General features: G+C 36.0%; 1 protein-coding gene and 1 pseudogene across 1 annotated transcript in view; one reads left to right on the forward strand and one right to left on the reverse strand.

Annotated features, from left to right (window-relative positions):
• Positions 1–19660, reverse strand: part of TACR3 (tachykinin receptor 3) — a 76239-nt gene that overhangs the window by 39807 nt on the left and 16772 nt on the right. Inside the window, exons 2-3 of the mRNA XM_043438618.1 lie at positions 4023–4211; positions 1912–2062 (exon numbers count right to left, since the gene is read on the reverse strand). Coding sequence (XP_043294553.1) covers positions 1912–2062; positions 4023–4211 — 340 coding nt within the window. The remainder of the gene's footprint in view (positions 1–1911; positions 2063–4022; positions 4212–19660) is intronic.
• LOC122422259 lies at positions 5273–10728 on the forward strand (annotated as a pseudogene).

The following is a 19660-nucleotide window of genomic DNA, read 5'->3' on the forward strand; positions in this document are numbered from 1 at the left end:
GACATAGTTTGGTTGTTTGTGCACTTTATTTTTAAATTTTATTGAAGTATAGTTGATTTACAAGTTGTGTTAATTTCTACTGTACAACAAAGTGATTCAATTATACATATAGACATTCTTTTCCATTAGGTTTTATCACAGGCTATTGAATACAGTTCCCTGCGCTATACAGTAGGACCTTGTTGTTTATCCATTCTAAATGGAAAAGTTTGCATCTACTAACCCCAAACCTCCAGGCAATCCTCTCTCCCTCCCCTACTTTTCCTTGGGAACCACAATCTGTTCTCTATGCCTGTGAGTCCGTTTCTGTTTTGTGTGTGGTTGCGAGCATTCTAGGTCACTTCAGTTGTGTCCCACTCTTTGCAACCCTGTGGACTGTAGCCCACCAGGCTCCTCTGTCCATAAGATTCTCCAGGCAGGAATACTGGGGAGGGTTGCCATGCCCTCCTGAGATAAGTTCATTTGTGTCATATTTTAGAGTCTACCTACAAATGGTGTCATATGGTATTTGTCTTTCTCTCTCTGACTTACTTCACTTAGTATGATCATTTCTAGGTCCATCCATATTACTGCAAATGGCATTATTACTTTCTCTTTATGACAGTAGTATTCCATTATATATGTACCCCATCCTCTTTATCCATTTGTCTGTATGTGGAAAATTAAGTTGTCTCTGTGTCTTGGCTACTGTAAACAGTGTTGCAGGGAACACTAGGGTGCAGGTTTCTTTTTGAATTGTAGTTTTCTCTGTATATATGCCCAGCAGTGGGATCATGTACTTCATTTTTAAGGTTTTTTTTTTCCCCAAAGAGAAATAAAATGAAATTACATATATTATAGCTGAAATAACTAAATTGATGTGAAAAAAATATTTGCTTTCAAGTACTCAACCTAATGATAAAATGTTAACCAAACATAAAGTCTTGTCTGTTTGTCAACAGAGAAAAAATCTATTAATGTTAAAATAGAATCTATTTTCTATACTAGGTTTTTAAAACCTGATGATTGTTGTTAAATGAGTGTCAGTAAATAATAGTTCTACATAAATAAATGAATCATAAATGGAATAATAATAATTGACATACTCAGTGTGTCTCACTTATCCTTGGAAAAACCTCTGTGATTTGTACTAGGTACTTACCACTTGGAGAGAGGAAGATGGAATGGATGATTCTAAGATTCCTTTTACTATGCAAATTTATTATTAAAAAATCTCACTCACTGAGTCACATAATAGTAGTCAGAAAAGGAAACAATGAAAAAATAATCCTACTAAAATGTCACTATGATAATTTTTATAGGTTTTCTTGCTTAATGTGAATTGTTCAGAAATAATTTTTATCATGTCACCCAGTAAGTTGTACAACAGTATTAATGTAACTTCATCTGTTAATCAGATGGCTGTGTAGAAACCAGAATAAAGATAGCGGTGGAATGTGGGGAGGTGTGGGAAAGGAAGGAAGAATGGGATACATAAATGGATATTACAGAATTATAGCATATACTAGGAGAGATGCCTTTCCTGGGATAAATAAAACTTCTGAAAGATTATATAGTACATCAGAGGCATTTTGTTTAATAAAAGACTAAGACAACTAGAGCTGCAGAAATACAACCAACTGTGATTCCTACAGTGAAATTTCAGAAGTTTCTTGTGGTATAATTAAGAATATTGTGCAAAAGGTAATAGTCTTTCTGTAAGGAAATGCCTACTCTTATCATAAACTGCTATTGTACATGACTAGTGGCTTATAGAAGGTAAAAAGAAAACAAAATTTAAAAAAAAGAAGGGGGGAAAATAAAAGTAGGAGTAAAGCATAAAATTATCTATTTATCCATAACTAGATTTTTTTTCCTTCTCTGATGCACCACAATTTACGCAAATGCTGGGAAAGTTATATGGAACAGTACCTTTCTTTTAGCCTTTAGCTGCTCATGATACTTGTCACAGGTGTCCCCTGGGATCTCTCCTCCCCAGAGGGTGATTCCAACGATGGTGTATGTGATACCCATGACAAGCAATGGGAAACAGTACACCAGTATAATAACAATAATATGGTAACTGCAAGAAATAAGAAAAATACATGCTGAAGAGCATATTGGAGTAAAATAATAAGACTTTGAATTCATTCCACTTTAAGTCATAATTGAAAACGCCAATGATTACCCCACATTTTCTCTTAAGTCCTCATTTCGCAGTTTCACCAAAATACCTAGCTATTGGCACCTGTACTGTGTGCTGTGCTTCAGTCATGTCTGACTCTTTGCGACCCCGTGGACTGCAGCCCGCCAGGCTCCTCTGTCCATGGGATTCTCCAGGCAAGAACACTGGAGTGGGTTGCCATGCCCTCCTCCAGGGATCTTCCCGACCCAGGGATTGAACTCACGGCTTCTGCATCTCCCACACTGCAGGTGGATTCTTTACCACTGAGCCAGCAGGGAAGTCCCAGCTATTGTCATCTACAATCATCCACATACTACCAGTTTAACTTTGTCAATTTTTACTTCACGTATGAAAAGCAAAGCATTCATACAGAGCTCATTTAAACTGCAAATTTCCCCTTGCCTAGAGGCTTCAGGGTGAGTATTTTGCTTTGCTTGGTAATCATTAAGCTAACCTAATTAAACAGATAATCAGAGGAAAAGAGATGGCATAGAGTAAACTGATCTACCGATACATTTTCTTCTGTGTAAAGCTATTACATAGGTTTTGCAACATCAGTCATATTTGAAATAAATCATTTTTCATCCAAAGGAAAAAAATGTAACTAGATGTTCTGAGTCATATTAGAGTTTTTTCAAAGTCATGGCACATTTGATTGCATCATTAAATTTGGTAAATAACATATGGAGGTATTAGTCATGTCAAAGCCATAATACTATAAATTATCAAACTAAATTTTGGGATTTCATAGCTTTCCATAAAAATTATAAAAGTATTACTACGGCAGACTAAGATGGCAGCCAATAATATAATAGCCAGATTAGAATTTGTACAAACTTTTGAGTGACTTCCACTGTCTTAGGAGGGCTTTAAAGTAATTAAAGATTTTGGTATACTAATCTCAATATCTGTGTTTATTTGGTAAAGCTGTCTTCCTGATAGCTTATTAAGTGTTAAAGTCAGTGGTGAATTGATTCAGTCAACAAATAATTTAATTTTATTATTATGAATAATTTTGTTTGGCTATCATACAAATAAGATATATTAGTATTACATAATGGAAAGAATGCAGTCCTCAGTTTAATAACAGCTGCCTGCTTTTCCTTTAATAAATACTCCTCAATCTTTTTCTTTAAAAAATCTGGACTCTGAGTAGAGCAGAGTTTGATAAAATATCTACTTTAAAAGATGATCATTGTATTTGCATAATTTTTTAGTTTTTAAAGGAAAAAATAGATCACTAAGAATTTCATTTGAAATAAAATTTAAATGGTCAGAATAAAAAACAAAGTGCAAACAATTGGACAATTGTTTTGCTAATTTGCTTTTTTTAAGGTGTGTCCAAAATATGAAATACTAAATTCTAACATATAGCATTCCTGTTTCCCTTCTGACCTAAGTGTTTTAAGTTTTTGATGCTAAAACAAAGGAACACAACCAGGAACATGCCAAGACTGCCTTTCCTTTCAGCCAGGCTTCTTACAAGAGCAACCCACACCTTTGGGTTTCAGTTCCCTCCCTCTCACTCATTCCTTAATCCATAACAACCTGGTTTTCCTTTGTGCTTCCATCTCCCGTTATCTTATCATCTTCTTGGGAAACTCTCCAGAGCTACCCCATATAGAGATCATCACGTTTTTCCAAATAGAAATCATTGTAACTTTATACAAACTGATTGATCATATCATACTGTACTATATACAAATAGTATAGTATTTTATGTGTCTTTTTTCCCAAGTAATGTTTGAGCCCTTGAGGGAAATGTCTATGTCTTATCTGCTTACCTGTTGCTCCCAACCTATAGTTCCTTCAGCATTCAACGCATTTAGTTGAAGACTATAATAGATAATTAACTTACATGAAGTGTTGTTTGGGGCCTTCTGGCCACTGCACGTAGCAAAGAGTACGGCCTGGCATGACTTTGGTTTTGGAATAAAGACACTGAGGGAATGCAAGTAGAAATGCTAGAATCCAAATGCCTCCAATGACGATCTTGGTTGCGGTGGCAGACAGTCTGGGCTTCAGGGGGTCAATAATGGCCATATACCTGTATAAAAACAAACAAAACCATTTTGTTGGGTCTCTTGTTACCGGAGTTTAAAGTGAGTTTCAGAGGAGTTTCAAGGGCCATGGTTACTTCTTTTCTGGTAAACGAATTGATAAAAATTTCGCTTGCATAGAGATAGCATAGAGTAATTATGGCATAGTCTTATAATCAGGCAGATCAAGGTTCAAATCCTATCTGTCACTTATTTAACGTTTTGAACGTCAACTTTATTATTTTTAAAATAGAAATAAGAACACCCTGTTTTAGTGGTGAAGTCTAGATCAACAGAAATAATATAAGTGAAAGGTATCAATTATTTGGTGCTGTGCCTAGCATATTATCAGAACTCTGCTGAACGGAATTGGAAAGGTGTTCATTAAGTGCTTAAAAATATGAGTTCTATATCCCAAGACCTCCATTTTTCTTGTGTATGTTTAACTTTATAAAAAGAAAATTCTAGAGAACTAATATGGATAATGTCTACATGATTGACAAAGATGAGGAATCACTAGGAAAGATATTGTCAACATATCCATTGAAAAGCATCCAGAGACAAAGGTCAGGATTTAGATAAGGATGAATACTCCAATTAAAATAAATAAAAAAGAAAAAAAAGATAAGGATGAATAAATCAAGTTTGACTGAGGCTATGCTGTTGCCTCCAAAACTGAGTTCATACTACATGATTTAAATCTTCATAGTGTCTATGTAACTATATATAACATTATTGTTATAGGAAAATATATTTAAGGCTCTAAGAAACATAAGCACATATTATTTTTAGAGTGCAACTTTTTGGGAAATTAGAAACTCTTTGAATATGGTAACAAAAGTCAAGCTTTATTCACTTGGTAAAATAGTAAGACTATGTCTGGGAGAATCAAATTCTAGTTTTAAATTGGATAATATGGCTCATTGCCAACATATGGCCAATAATCAGAGTAGAAAATAATGTATGTTAAATTAATTGTATCTTGGCATTCCTCTCAATAAAGCATATTATTTAATCATACTACTTTTACTATTGGTCGTTTTGTGTTTCTCAAAGGTAACAGTTTTACCAAGGAATGAGTATTACTTAAACCAAAAACATTTAATCTTATGAATAAGTATTTCAAAATAAGAGTAATTCATTAATTTGCTTATTGCTCTTTGCTTTTGCAACTATTAGGTAGAACTAGATCTTCAGTAGATATATTAGTACTTATATATTAGCTTTAGTTGTAATTTAGCTTTAGTTATAATATTAGCTTTAGTTGTAGTTTACTTAAAGGAAATATTCTTAATTTATTATATATGACAGCTAATGTGTCTGACTCTTTGTGACCCTATGGACTGTAGCTTGCCAGGCTCCTGTCTCCATGGGATTCTCCAGGCAAGAATACTGGAGTGGGTTGCCATTTCCTTCTCCAATGACAGCTAATAGGCAAAAGTGAATGTTAGATATGACAAAAGTAACCATAAAAGAGTACCTTGGTTTAGGCAAATACACTGCCTAAAGAAAGAAAATAAAATGCATACGTTTGAATCTGAAAACTGTTTAAAATTCACCTCTCATGCTTATGTTGGTAAAAATTAATTCTAGCAATGTATATTGATTGCTAAGCATAACCAGGCAGCTTATTACACATACATACACACACACATTATATATATATGTATAAATGTATATACATATATATATTTAACATCCAGAAAAGTTCAATAAATCAAATAATACTATCTCTATTTTACAGAAAAGAAAATCTGAGGCTTAAAGTTTAAGTACATTGTTTCAAAATGTCCCAGATGGTAAGAATTGGAATTCTAAGCCAGCTCTGCCAATCCTTGAAGTCTATATAGGTGCAGATTATGGCTTTGAATATAACTATTCATTTAAGGAATTATGGAAAAGAAAGAGAAATATATAAGGTAGATGTCTTCCAAAGAATCAAAAGTCACATTTTGTCTGTAAATTCATACATTTATGTGTAACATTAAAGACAGAAGTCAGATATATAAAGGCAATAATTTTGGTTGGTTATTTCTGTTCCCCTTGCCATGGACCGTAGCTCACCATGCCATTTTTCTCATTATATTGAAGTGTTGCTTCATGGTGTTTACAGAGTCAGACACAGAACTTATCAATAAATGTTGTACTGAACCGAATATTCCTCAATCCTATCATAATCTTTGCTTTTTTGCTTGTCCTGGAAATGTATGAATCCGATTTGAATGTTTAGACAGTTGCTATTTTGAGACTAAAACGGGAAGTTGAGTGACATGAGTATGTTTAAAGTCCTGTCCAGCCACTTCAGCAAGGACAGTTCAAAACAAACTGCAAAGTTCTCATCTTTTTCTTTTGTCTATTAGTTTAGTGTTAGAGAAATTATTTCCTACAGGTAGAATACTGTTTCACTTAAACTGTATGGAAGCAATCAACTTATGTTCTCACCAACACTTCAGTGAAAGTAGAAATTTTGAAACTTCAAGCTGACATTTTTGTCATTTTTAACTTGATCTATTATTCATCCATTCAACCAAATATTTATTGGATGCCTGCTGTAACATTCCAGACACTGTAGTAATACAACAGTGAGAAAAAATGACCTTTGCAGAACTCACAGTCGAGTGAAGTAGGTAGATACTAATCAAATAATCTCACCATTAAGTTTAAAATTACAAATATAATAAGTGTTACAAAGGCAATGCTTGTGGCTGTTTTAGTGCATTTACTGGAGAAAACATTTAGATGATCAATCAGTTCGCCCTAAGAAAAGAGTTCTGGGTTGAAACCTGAAAAGGTGACTATGCAAGGTAGCAGAAGGGTGAGGGTTAAAAAAGATTTCTGGGGAAACAAGCAACACATGGAAAATTCCTGTGCACATGGTGGGTTTTTAAGTTCAGCTCAGTTGCTCAGTCATGTCCAACTCTGCAACCCCATATACCGCAGCACGCCAGGCCTCCCTATCCATCACCAACTCCCAGAGTTTACCCAAACTCATGTCCATCGAGTCAGTGATGCCATCCAACCATCCATGCTCTGTCGTCCCCTTCTCCTCCTGCCCTCTATCTTTCCCAGCATCAGGGTCTTTTCAAATGAGTCAGCTCTTCGCATCAGGTGGCCAAAGTATTGGAGTTTCAGCTTCAGCATCAGTCCTTCCAATGAACACCCAGGACTGAACTCCTTTAGGATGGACTGGTTGGATCTCTTTGCAGTCCAAGGGACTCTCAAGAGTCTTCTCCAACACCACAGTTCATCAGTTCTTCGGTGCTCAGCTTTCTTTCTTTTCTTTCTCAACTCTCACATCCATACATGACCACTGGAAAAACCATAGCCATGACTAGATGGACATTTGTTGGCAAAGTAATGTCTCTGCTTTTTAATATGCTATCTAGGTTGGTCACAACTTTCCTTCCAAGGAGTAAGCGTCTTTTAATTTCATGGCTGCAGTCACCATCTGCAGTGATTTTATGGGTTGAATTATGTCCCCCTAATTAAAGATACATTCAAGTCCTAATACCCAGTATCATAGGAGGTGACCTTGTGAGGAAATAGTTTTATATAGGTAATCAAATTAAAATAAGGTCATCAGGATGGACCCTAATTCAATATAAGGTATAAAGGAGAATTCTGGAAACAGAAACACAGAAAGAATGCCACATGAATATGGAGGATTGAGTGATGTGTCTAAAAGCCAACGAATGCCAAAGACACCAGCAACCCACCATAATCCAGGAAGGGCAGGCAGAATTTCCTCATAGGCTTCAGAGGAGCATGACCCTTGCCAACACCTTGATTTCAGACTTCTAGCTTCGAGAAATGTGAGAAATTTCTGTTAAGTCACCCAGTTTGTTCTGGTTTGTTACAATTTGATAGGTAAGGGTGGGAGAACCATGTGCAGTTGAGGAACTGAAGGCTAAAGTAATTGAAATGCTGAAAGTGAAGGGGGAAAGTGGTTTGAAATGAAGTTGTAGTGTAGGTCATGGAATTTTGTCCTCTGGAAAGTAATTGAAGTGATTCAATCAGGAAGGGAAAGTAATAAGATTTTATCCTGGAGAATGGATTGAAAGAGGGAAAGAATGGGAGCAGGGAAGTAAGTTACCTCATTACTGTTTTTGTTTGGGTGAGAGATGATTGCTGCTTGGGATAGAGTATTACCACTGGAAACTGAATTACATTAATGACTGAGGAAGATAAAGAAAGGTTGAAATATTGTAGAAAGGGAGAGCCAGTTGGCTAAAGAAATAGGTGGAACTGCCAGGTACTGCTGAAGAAATTGGTGGTCAGGAATTCACTGTGGCATCAATATTTCCTATTCTGCAACTCTCTCTAGGAATAATAATTTGTTCAACAGTAACATGAAGAAAATGGATCCTCAGGGTCTGCAGATAAAGACCCTTTGGACCTTGAGGAGAAATGATCAAACCCAGGATATAATTTTACTCAAATGATTGTCAGTACTTTATCATTCCTTTAAATAAATAGATATCTTTGATATGATCACATTCAACTTTTCTAGGTGCTTGTTTGAGCTCACTACCATTCTCCCCTCACCAAACAGATTATCAAATACATTAGAGACCCCTTAGTATGACTTGTTTCCCAAAAAATAGTTATGGTTGGATTCTTCACCCTTCTGCTTAGCATATCACCTAAGGAAGTTTTAAAGTCACTTTTTTAAAAGATTTTTTTTTTGATGTGAATGACTTTTAAAGTATTTATTGAATTTGTTACAATATTGCTTCTGTTTTATGCTTTGGGTTTTTTTGGCTGCAAGTCATGTGGGAATTTAACTCCCTGACCAGGGATTAAACCCGCACCCCCTGTGTTGGAAGGCAAAGTCTTAATCATTGGACCACTAGGGAAGTCCCTATATCCATCAGAAGCTCATATTTAATGCCATCTTTTATTAGTTTTCCTTTTCACTGCAATACTAGATCACTTTCCTTTATCATTGACTTCATTTTCTGATATGATTCAAGGGGTCTTTTTCATCAGAAAGATGTCTTTTGCAAAATAGAATTCTTTGACATAACTGCTTACTCTCAGTAAGTAAGCTTTTCCGTTTTGTAATTGTTCTTGGTATATGGGGTAATTCTTCCTTTCGTTAGCCTTTTTATAAGCTCTGTTTCTGGATCTTTATATGCTTATACACACTTAAAATTTTGGTTATAAAGACAGTGCAGCCTTCAAATGTTTGCTTGCTTATATTAAGTATTATTTACCTGAAATAATACAGATTTTACTATTTTCCACTTTGCTTCTGGCCAGAGTAGACACTGTTTTAGTATGTAAATTCAGGACCCTCTAATCTGAAGTGAAGAGATGAAGCCTTAGGAAGAAGTACTTGGTAAGAAATATGTGTACAGCTGGAGACTTAGCCAATTTGTAGCAAAACTGAAAGGCAAGAGTGGTACATATATCTCAGAAGTTATCTTCTTCCTGCCATGCCCTCCAGGGGTCTACATTAGGTAAAGCCAAGAAGAGGCCAGAGAACAAGGAATGGTATTGATATAGTCAGTCCATAGAAGTAATCAGCCTGGTAGGCAGGGTCAGAAAAAAGAGTGGAATAGATAGTGAGTAGATCTGAATTGAAAAATGGAAATTATCCAGCTCAGATAGTAATTTCAGGTTTTTTCACATGCTGGTTTCCTTGCTGAAGTGATTTTCTCTTGCTCATACATTATTCTAAAGTTCAATGGTTGGAAAACTTCTATCCATCCTTTAATTTCCACTCACATTATAGAACGACACTGTAGATTCTTTTCCTTTCTCTATCTAGAGTTTGTTTTTATGTCTTCATTGCTGCAACAGAATTATGCTCGTACTTTGATTTTAGTTTATTGGAGATATGATTTATTCTTCAGTGTTCTCTAGCACCTAACAAATTATCCATAGTAGTCAGCTTGATTGTTGAATAGTGACTGCAAACAGTTGTTGAATATTTGGACAGATAGATAAGTGAATAATTGTTTATAAATGAAAACTTCAGAGTGTACACAATTTTAAAAAGGAAGAAAGAAGAAAAAAAGGGAGGAGAAGACAAACTAAAAATGATTCGGGAATATCAGCAAATGGTTGAGACTGAGCTAAAGTTAATCTGTTGTGACATTCTGGATGTACTGGACAAACACCTCATTCCAGCAGCTAACACTGCTAAGTCCAAGGTTTTCTATTATAAAATGAAAGGGGGCTACCACAGGTGTCTGGCTGAATTTGCCACAGGAAATGACAGGAAGGAGGCTGCAGAGAGCAGCCTAGTGGCTTATAAAGCTGCTAGTGATATTGCAATGACAGAACTTCCACCAAAACATCCCATTTGCTTAGGTCTTGCTCTCAATTTTTCTGTATTCTACTATGCAATTCTTAATTCCCCTGACTGTGCCTGTAAGTTGGCAAAAGCAGCTTTTGATGATGCAATTGCAGAACTGGACATGCTGATGTGAAGAAAGCTATAAGGACTTTACACTTATCATGCAGTTATTACGTGATAATCTGACACTGTGGACTTCAGAATAAGGAAGTGCTGCAGGATGTGGAAGATGAAAATCAGTGAGACATAAAAGTCAACAAGAGAAACCATCTCTGACCACCCTAGACCTTTCCATCCCACCCCTCTTGGAAATTCCCCCATTGTCACTGAGAACCACCAAATCTGACCTGGTCTCAGAATTTAGGTTCCTGCCCTGTTGTTGTTGTTGTTTTTAACAGTTTTCAAAAGTTCTTAAAGGCAAGCGTGAATCTCTGTGGATTTTACTGGTCCCAGCTTTTAGGTTCTTTAAGAACACTAACGGGGCTGCATAGAGGCTTTTTCAGCATTACTGTATTGTCTCCTGCCAGATGTGGCAAGATCACTATTAGAATGGAAATTACATTCATTCAAAAGTCATTAGAATTTTCCGTGATGCAAGCATCTAGGAGAAAGGTTAATCACACTATAGAGATGAATGTGGTATCATTTCCCCTTTTTCTAATTGTTTAAATTGACTTTTATACCAGTGTTTAAAATTAATTGGATGTTAGCTTGAGGTGGTAAATGGTTGTTTGGGGAGTTTGTTGTCATGGTTTGCTGTAAATGTTTCAAACTCTGCTGAAATGCTGAAAAGCATAGTCCTGGTAACGTTCAACAATCCATGGGTGCTCATTCTTGCCTACTTTTACTCTCCCTCTGAAGCAGGTTAGCACTGAAGGTGGTATGGAAAAGCCTGCATGCATTTCAATTCTTTGTTTCTTTTCCCTCCCTCTCCCTCTGGGCCCCGCCCCTCCCCTCCTCCTTCGCGCAACTCTTTTGTTCAGTGTGTGTAACTTGAAGCTAATTTGTACTGCTGGATATCTGACGAGTCACAGATACAGAATCGGTATTGTTCTTACTGAAACACAGCATGGATCAACATTAAACAAAGAAAACAAACCTAAATTAAAAAGGAATAGCTTTCTTTGTTGTTGTTCAGTCATTACATTGCTTAGGTTTCTTAACTTTGCTAAATGGAAATAATAACATAATGTAGAGTATAATTATGTGGTAAAAATGACATTAAATAGCGTAGTGTATACAAGGAGACTTAGATAATATTAGGCACAGTAGACCCTCAAATCACTCTAAAAGTATGCTGAATACAACTAAATTAACATTTGAAACTGAAAAACCAAGCTGCTGTGGTAAGCTTGAGGCAAAACCAAGCAAAGATAACTCATCTAATGTGGTTCTTAGCTAGCTGTGAATAGAGTAGAAAGAACAATAAGTTCATGCCAAAATTCTGACCTAAGGATTAAAAAAATTTCTTTTGATATTATTCCAGCTCTTCAACAAAACTATTTCATCAGGGTGGTGCATTATAGGTTATTTCTCTTTCAAATCTCTCCTTTTAGACAGTTTCCTGTACAGAGATTAGTAAGGTCTTTGCACCCTTAGCGCAACTGGTGCTCAGTGGTTCAGTGATTAAATAGAAATGTTCAGTGTTATAGTTGGAGACTCTGTAAGATCTTTGGGTGCAATGGGAATTAATTTCCCTCAATTTTGTTTAATATGGATCTATACCATCTTAAACTCCTTTTTGAAGTGGCCTGTGGCAATTCTACTCTGTTATCTTTAAAATCAGACAGATGGTGTTGTCAATCAAGCATAAGGAATTCTACATCTTCAGATATTTAAGTTGTGATGATGTAAATGCTTACTTACCTGTGCAAATGGAAGAAAAGAGGTATGGATAACATCTAAACTGGAATAATAATATAGTCTTGGCTATCATGCTCATGCTCAGTCGCTTCAGTCACATCTGACTCCTTGCAACCCTATGGACTATAGCCCACCAGGCTCCTCTGTCCATAGGATGCTCCAGGCAGGATTACTGGAGTGGGTTCCCACTTCCTCCTCCAGGGGATCTTCCTTACCCAGAGGTCAAACCCAAGTCTCCTGTGTTGACTGCATTGCAGGCAGATTCTTTACCTCTGAGCCACTGGAGAAGCCCATTCTTGGATATATACTTAGATAATAAATATATTAATAACATCTGGGATAATACTGCATATATTTGGCACCCATAACATATTTATTGGGGCTTCACTGGTGGCTCAGTGGTCAAGCACTCACCTGACAATGCAGAATATGTATATTCGATACCTGGATTGGGAAGATCCCTGGAGCAGGAAATGGAAACCCACTCCAGTATTCTTGCCTTGGAAATTCCATGGTCAGAAGAAGCCTAGTGGGCCACAGTCCTTTGGGTCACAAGAGTCCAACACAACTTCGTGATTAAACAACCTATTTATTGTATGACTAAATTAATGCATGAGTGGAGGCAATTTAAAAAATTGTTTTTCTATCATTTCCTATCATTGAAAAATTTGTACTCAAATTAACTTAATAAGATATCATGGATATATACTTAAAAAGAAAAATCAGCAATGAAAATAATAGCAAACAATAGCAACAAAAACAGCTACAGAGAAAGAAATGAAAGAAAGAAAGAAAAGGCATCCAGATTCAACAGGAATACTGTCTTTATTACTGACGGGAGTAATAATGGCAGAAGTAATACTGATTTTCTTAGCAGATGAAATGGTCTTCCATATTTCCACTGCCTACTCTAACTGAAAATCCTAAGGAATCTGCAAAACTCAAAACCCCTTAGAATTAGTAAATAAATTCAGCATGATCACAGGATACAGGTTCAATCAACTGTATTTCTATATGCTAGTTATGTCTTGCCCACACAAGTAGTAGATATGGGCAAGACATTACTAGTACGACTAGTAAGACGTAACATCTATTACTGTGGGCAAGAATCCCATAGAAGAAATGGAGTAGCCCTCACAGTCAGCAAGAGTCCTAAATGCAATATTTGGGTGTAATCTCAAAAATGACAGAATGATCTGTGTTTATTTCCAAGGCAAGCCATTCAGTATCACAGTAACCCAAGTCTGTGCCCCAACCACTATGCTGAAGAAACTGAAGTTGAATGGTTCTATGATGACCTACAAACCTCCTAGAACTAACACCAAACAAAGATGTCCTTTCCATCATAGGGGACTGGAATGCAAAAGTAGGAAGTCAGGAGATACCTGGAGTAAGAGGCAAGTTTGGCCTTGGAGTACAAAATGAAATGGGGCAAAGACTAATAGAGTTTTGCAAAAGAATGCACTGGTCATAGCAAACACCCGCTTCCAACAACACAAGAGACGACTCTACAAATGGATATTACCAGACGGTCAATACTGAAATCAGATTGATTCTCTTCTTTACAGCGAAAGATGGAGAAGCTCTATACAGTTAGCAAAAACAAGACCAGGAGCTGACTGTGGCTCAGATCATGAACTCCTTATTGCCAAATGCAGACTTAAATTGAAGAGTGAACTGAAAGCCACAGGCCCATTCAGGTATGACTTAAATCAAATCCCTTACAATTATACAGTGGAAGTGAGAAATAGATTCAAGGGATTAGATCTGATAGACCAGGTGCCTGAAGAACTTAGGAGAGAGGTTCATGACACTGTACAGGAGGCAGTGATCAAGACCATCCCAAGAAAAAGAAATGCAAAAAGGCAAAATGATTGTCTGAGGAGCCTTACAAATAGTTGAGAAAAGAAGAGAAGCTAAAAAGAGACAAAGGAGAAAAGGAAAGACATACTCATCTGAATGCAGAGTTCCAAAGAGGAGCAAGGAGAGGTAAGAAAGCCTTCCTCAGTAATCAATGCAAAGAAATAGAGGAAAACAATAGAATGGGAAAGACTAAAGATCTCTTTAAGAAAATTAGGGATACCAAGGAAATATTTCATGCAAAGATGGGCACAATAAAGGACAGAAATGGTATGGACCTAACAGAAGCAGAAGATATTAAGAAAAGGTAGCAAGAATACACAGAAGAACTATACAAAAAAAAAAAACCCAACAACTTAATGATCCAGATAACCATGATGGTTGTGATCACTCCCTAGAGCCAGACATTCTGGCATGTGAAGTCAAGTGGGCCTTAGAAAGCATCACTACAAGCAAAGCTAGTGGAGGTGATGGAATTCCAGTTGAGCTATTTCAAATCCTAAAAGATGATGCAGTGAAACCGCTGCTCTCAATATGTCAGCAAATTTGGAAAACTCAGCAGTGGCCACAGGACTGGAAAAGGTCAGTTTTCATTCCAGTTCCAAAGAAAGACAATGCCAAAGAATGCTCAAACTACCACACAATTGCAGTCATCTCACACGCTAGGAAAGTAATGCTCAGAATTCTCCAAGCCAGGCTTCAACAGTACGTGAACTGAGAACTTCCAGATGTTCAGGCTGGATTTAGAAAAGGCAGCAAAACAAGAGATCAAATCGCCAACATCCGTTGGATCATCAAAAAAGGGAATACGTGTAACTCTATGGCTGATTCATATCAATGTATGACAAAACCCACTGAAATGTTGTGAAGTAATTAACCTCCAACTAATAAAAAAATAAATAAAAAAAAAAAGAATATGTGTGTAAAAAAAAAAAAAAGCAAGAAAGTTCCAGAAAAACATCTATTTCTGCTTTATTGACTATGCCAAAGCCTTTGACTATGTAGACCACAACAAACTGGAAAATTCTTCAAGAGATGGGAATACCAAACCACCTTCCTTGCCTCCTGATAAATCTGTATGCAGGTCAAGAAGCAATGGTTAGAACCGGATATGGAACAACGGACTGGTTCCAAATTGGGAAAGGAGTACGTCAGGGCTATATATTGTCACCCTGCTTATTTAACTTCTATGCAGAGTACATCATGTGAAATGATGGGCTGGATGAAGCACAGGCTGGAATCAAGATTGCTGGGAGAAATATCAGTAACCTCAGATATGCAGATGACACCATCCTTATCGCAGAAACTGAAGAGGAACTAAAGAGCCTTTTGATAAAAGTGAAAGAGGAGAGTGAAAAAGCTGGCTTAAAACTCAACATGCAAAAAAATGAAGATCATGGCATCTGGTCCCATCTCTTCATGGTATAAGATGGGGAAACAATGGAAACAGTGACAGTCTTTATCTTTTTGGGCTTCAAAATCACTGCAGATGGTGACTTCAGCCATGAAATGAAAAGATGCTTGCTGCTTGGAAGAAAAGCTATGACCAACCTAGACAGCATATTAAAAAGCAGAGACATTACTTTGTCTAATCAAAGCCATGATATTTCCAGTGGTCATTAATGGATGTGAGAGTTGGACTATAAAGAAAGCTGAATGCTGAAGAATTGATGTTTTTGAAGTGTGGTGTTGGAGAAGACTCTTGAGAGTCCCTTGGACTGCAAGGAGATCTAACCAGTCAATCCTAAAGGAAATCAGTCCTGAATATTCACTGGAAATACTGGTGCTGAAGCTGAAGCTCCAATACTTTGGCCACCTGATAGCGAAGAACTGACTCTTTGGAAAAGACCCTGATGCTGGGAAAGACTGAAGGCGGGAGGAGAAGGGGATGACAGAAGATGAGATGGTTGGATGGCATCACTGACTTGATTGACATGTGTTAGAGCAAGCTCCAGGAGCTGGTGATGGAAAGGGAAGCCTGGTGTGGTACAGCCCATCGGGTCACAAAGAGTCAGACATGATTGGGCGACTGAACTGAACTGACTAGTTATGAACAGTCTGAAAATGAACCTCAAAAAATTTTATTCAATAGCACAAGAAGTAACATTTAGTAAAAATTTAAGAAATACAGAAAGAATTGTAAAAAATAATTGATACTTGTACATTGAAAACTATAAATCATTGTTGAAAGAAATTAAAGAAGACCTCAATAAATGGAAGTCACTGTCCATGGATTGGAAAACTCAATATTGTTGAACTGGCAATGCTTTCCAAATTAATTGAAAAGCTTAAGACAATCCTTATAAAAATTCTTATGCTAATTCCAGAATTTTAAAAACTTACCCTAAAAGTAATTTGGAAGTGCAGTTCTTTTAGAATAGTAAAAAATTTTTGAAAAATAAAAAGCTGAAGTACTTATACTTTCTGTACTTCAAAAGTTACTACAGGGCTACAGTAATCAAAATAGTGTAGTACTGGCATAAAAATAATCATGTAGATCAATAAATCAAAAATATCAACAGTCTAGAAATAAACACATTTGTGTTCAATTGACTTTTGGCACATATACATCCAAGGCAATTTAATGGGGTAAATAGTATTTTTTTCAATAAATAGTGGGAGGACACTAGCTATCAAGAACATTTACAAGGCATGCCAAAAGACATAAAGAAAAATTGAAGAGATCAAGCAATCTTTAGAACCAGTCATAGAAGGGATGTTGGAATTATCATACTGGGAATTTAAAACAACTGGATTAATATCCTAAGGGCTCTAATAATAAAGTAGATAACATGTAAGAATTGCTGGGCAATGCAAGTGGAGAGACAGAAATCCTAAGAAAGAAAAAAACAAAATTAGTAGGTTGAGCATGGCTGAAGAAAGAATCTCTGCGCTAACTTATATATAAGGTTTCGAACACCTTAACAGACACCTCACCAAAGAAGATATGCAGATGGCAAATAAGCATACAAAAATATGCTCTGCATCATACATCATCAGGTAATACAAGTTAGAACAACAATGAGATACCAATACACATCGGTTAAAATGGCGAAAACCCACACCACCAGATGCTGGAAAGGACGTGAAGCAACAGAAACTCTCATACATTGCTAGTGGGAATGCAAAATGGTACAGCCATCTTAGAAGATAGTTTGGCTGCTTCTTAAAAAACCAAACATACTCTTACCATAAAATCCAGCAATTGTGCTCCTTGATATTTACCAAATGGAGTTGAAGACTTATGCCCCCCTACAGCCTCCCCACAGCAATCCCTGCCCCCACAAAAAACCCTGCACATGGATGTTTAACACAGTTTCATTCATAATTGCCAAAAACTTAGAAGCACCAAAGACGTCCTTCATTAGATGAAAGAATAAATAAACTATGGTGCATCAGATAATGAAATATTGTTCACTGCTAAAAAGAATTTGATATCAAGCCATGAAAAAACATTAACAACATTAAATCCATAATTAATAAGTGAAAGATGCAATCTGAAAGAGGCTACGCACTGATTCCAACTATAGGATTATGCAAAAGATGAAACTATGGACACAGTAAGAAGATCAGTATTTGCTAGGGATTCAGGGGAATAGGATTGAATAGGCAAAGCACAGAGAATCTTCAGGGCCATGAAAATACTCTGGAGGAGACCATAATGGTAGATACATGTCGTTATACATTTGCCTAAATACATTGAATGTATAATACCAAAAGTGAAGCCTAATGTAAATGATGGACTTTGGGTGATTATGATGAATCAATATAGGTTCATCAGTGGTAACAAATGTACCAGTCTAGTGGGAGATGTTGATAACAGGGAGGCTGTGCATAAGGGGGATGGGCAGAGGATATATAGGAAATCTCTGTACCTCCTCTTCAATGTTGCTGTTAACTAAAACTTTCTCTAAAATAAACTCTTAGGGAAAAAAAAAGGTCCTGAATTTGAGTATTTACTTTATTCTTTCATACAACATATACAGAGCCAGCATATTTTTTTATACCTTTGTGAGTTTGAATTGACTTCAACATTTTATTCTTGAACTTGGAAAGTGTTGAAATATCTCTGAGAGGTTTTGTTTTGTTTTTTAATATAACGATTTTTGCCAGTGTCTCTTCCTCTCAGAAATCTTCCTCATTTGTCAGTATCATTTTCCTCATTTATGTTGATAAATTCACCTTTACTAATTTCCCCTGGCTGCATACTTTGAGTCTCTTGTTAAGTGACTGTCAACATTCACATATGCAGCTGTTCTTTACCTTCACCTATATTGGACCTGAATTTCACTTTCGGTGTTAATACTTTTTATTTCTTCCCTACCCCTTCTTCTTTGTTGGCAAGTCTTTCTTTTGATTAGCCATTTTTCTAAGATGTCATTTGAGTTTATCACTGAAAGACAATGAGGCAATGCAACTATGTGCTTTGCTGTGTGTGCATGAACCAACTAACAGATAATCAGTGACCAGTCAGTAACCGATTTTGAAAAATAGGAATATGATTGACCACTGGTTATGAAGTGCATATGTTATCTGTGGAGTAATTCATGGACTGAACAGGTAACGGCTTTACATTATGCAAATGCTCACAGTTAATATGACATGGTAACAAAAACTTGAGCTTGCTCTTCAGGGAACTGGTATTATTTTATATATATATATATATATATATATATATATATATATATATACACATATATAACTATTATGTATGTTATATTACTATATTACAAATAAATGTATAAATATATAACTAATCTTGATTAATTGAAATTTGTGTGCAAAGCAAAGAGTTCACATATAAAATTGTGCATGCATAGAATTTGTTGTGTATGTGTGTGTTCTTTGGCATATGTGTTCTATTTTTGAGCTGCTAGATCTTTAAAATGGTATCCTTTTATATGTTTCTAAGGAGACCTGTTTCATTCATTTTCATTATAGTCTCCACAATGGTTTTGTGACTAGTCAATGGGGATTGTCAGTAATTTCTTATATAGAAAAACTTTGTAATCTATTTTTAAAATATTATTATATAGTTTTATTTCTGAAATATCAGAGCCCTCAATATGAAATTTATATTATGTTAATTTTTGTTGAAGAGATATTGAAAATATTTTTATTTTTGGAGTAAAACATTTTAAGGTAATGAAATAAGAAGGAAGTTTAAGAGTTTTGAATTTATTTTATACCATGTAGTTAACTTAATGGAGAAAATAGCCCTTATATATCCATTTAGTTTGAAGGTACTGTGGTACACTATGGTACTGTGACATCTTTTAAATTCAGTTTAGTTTATTCATCTAAGAATTCTGAATTGTGATTAAGAGTACTTATGCAACACAAACACGCCATTTGTATTTTAATTTCTTCGGAATTGTTCCCTTTGCTCATTTGAAAATCTAATCTTTTTCTTTATAGATAATTCAGTTT

This window comes from Cervus canadensis, chromosome 19, assembly GCF_019320065.1.
Source record: "Cervus canadensis isolate Bull #8, Minnesota chromosome 19, ASM1932006v1, whole genome shotgun sequence".
Classification (NCBI taxonomy): domain Eukaryota; kingdom Metazoa; phylum Chordata; class Mammalia; order Artiodactyla; family Cervidae; genus Cervus; species Cervus canadensis.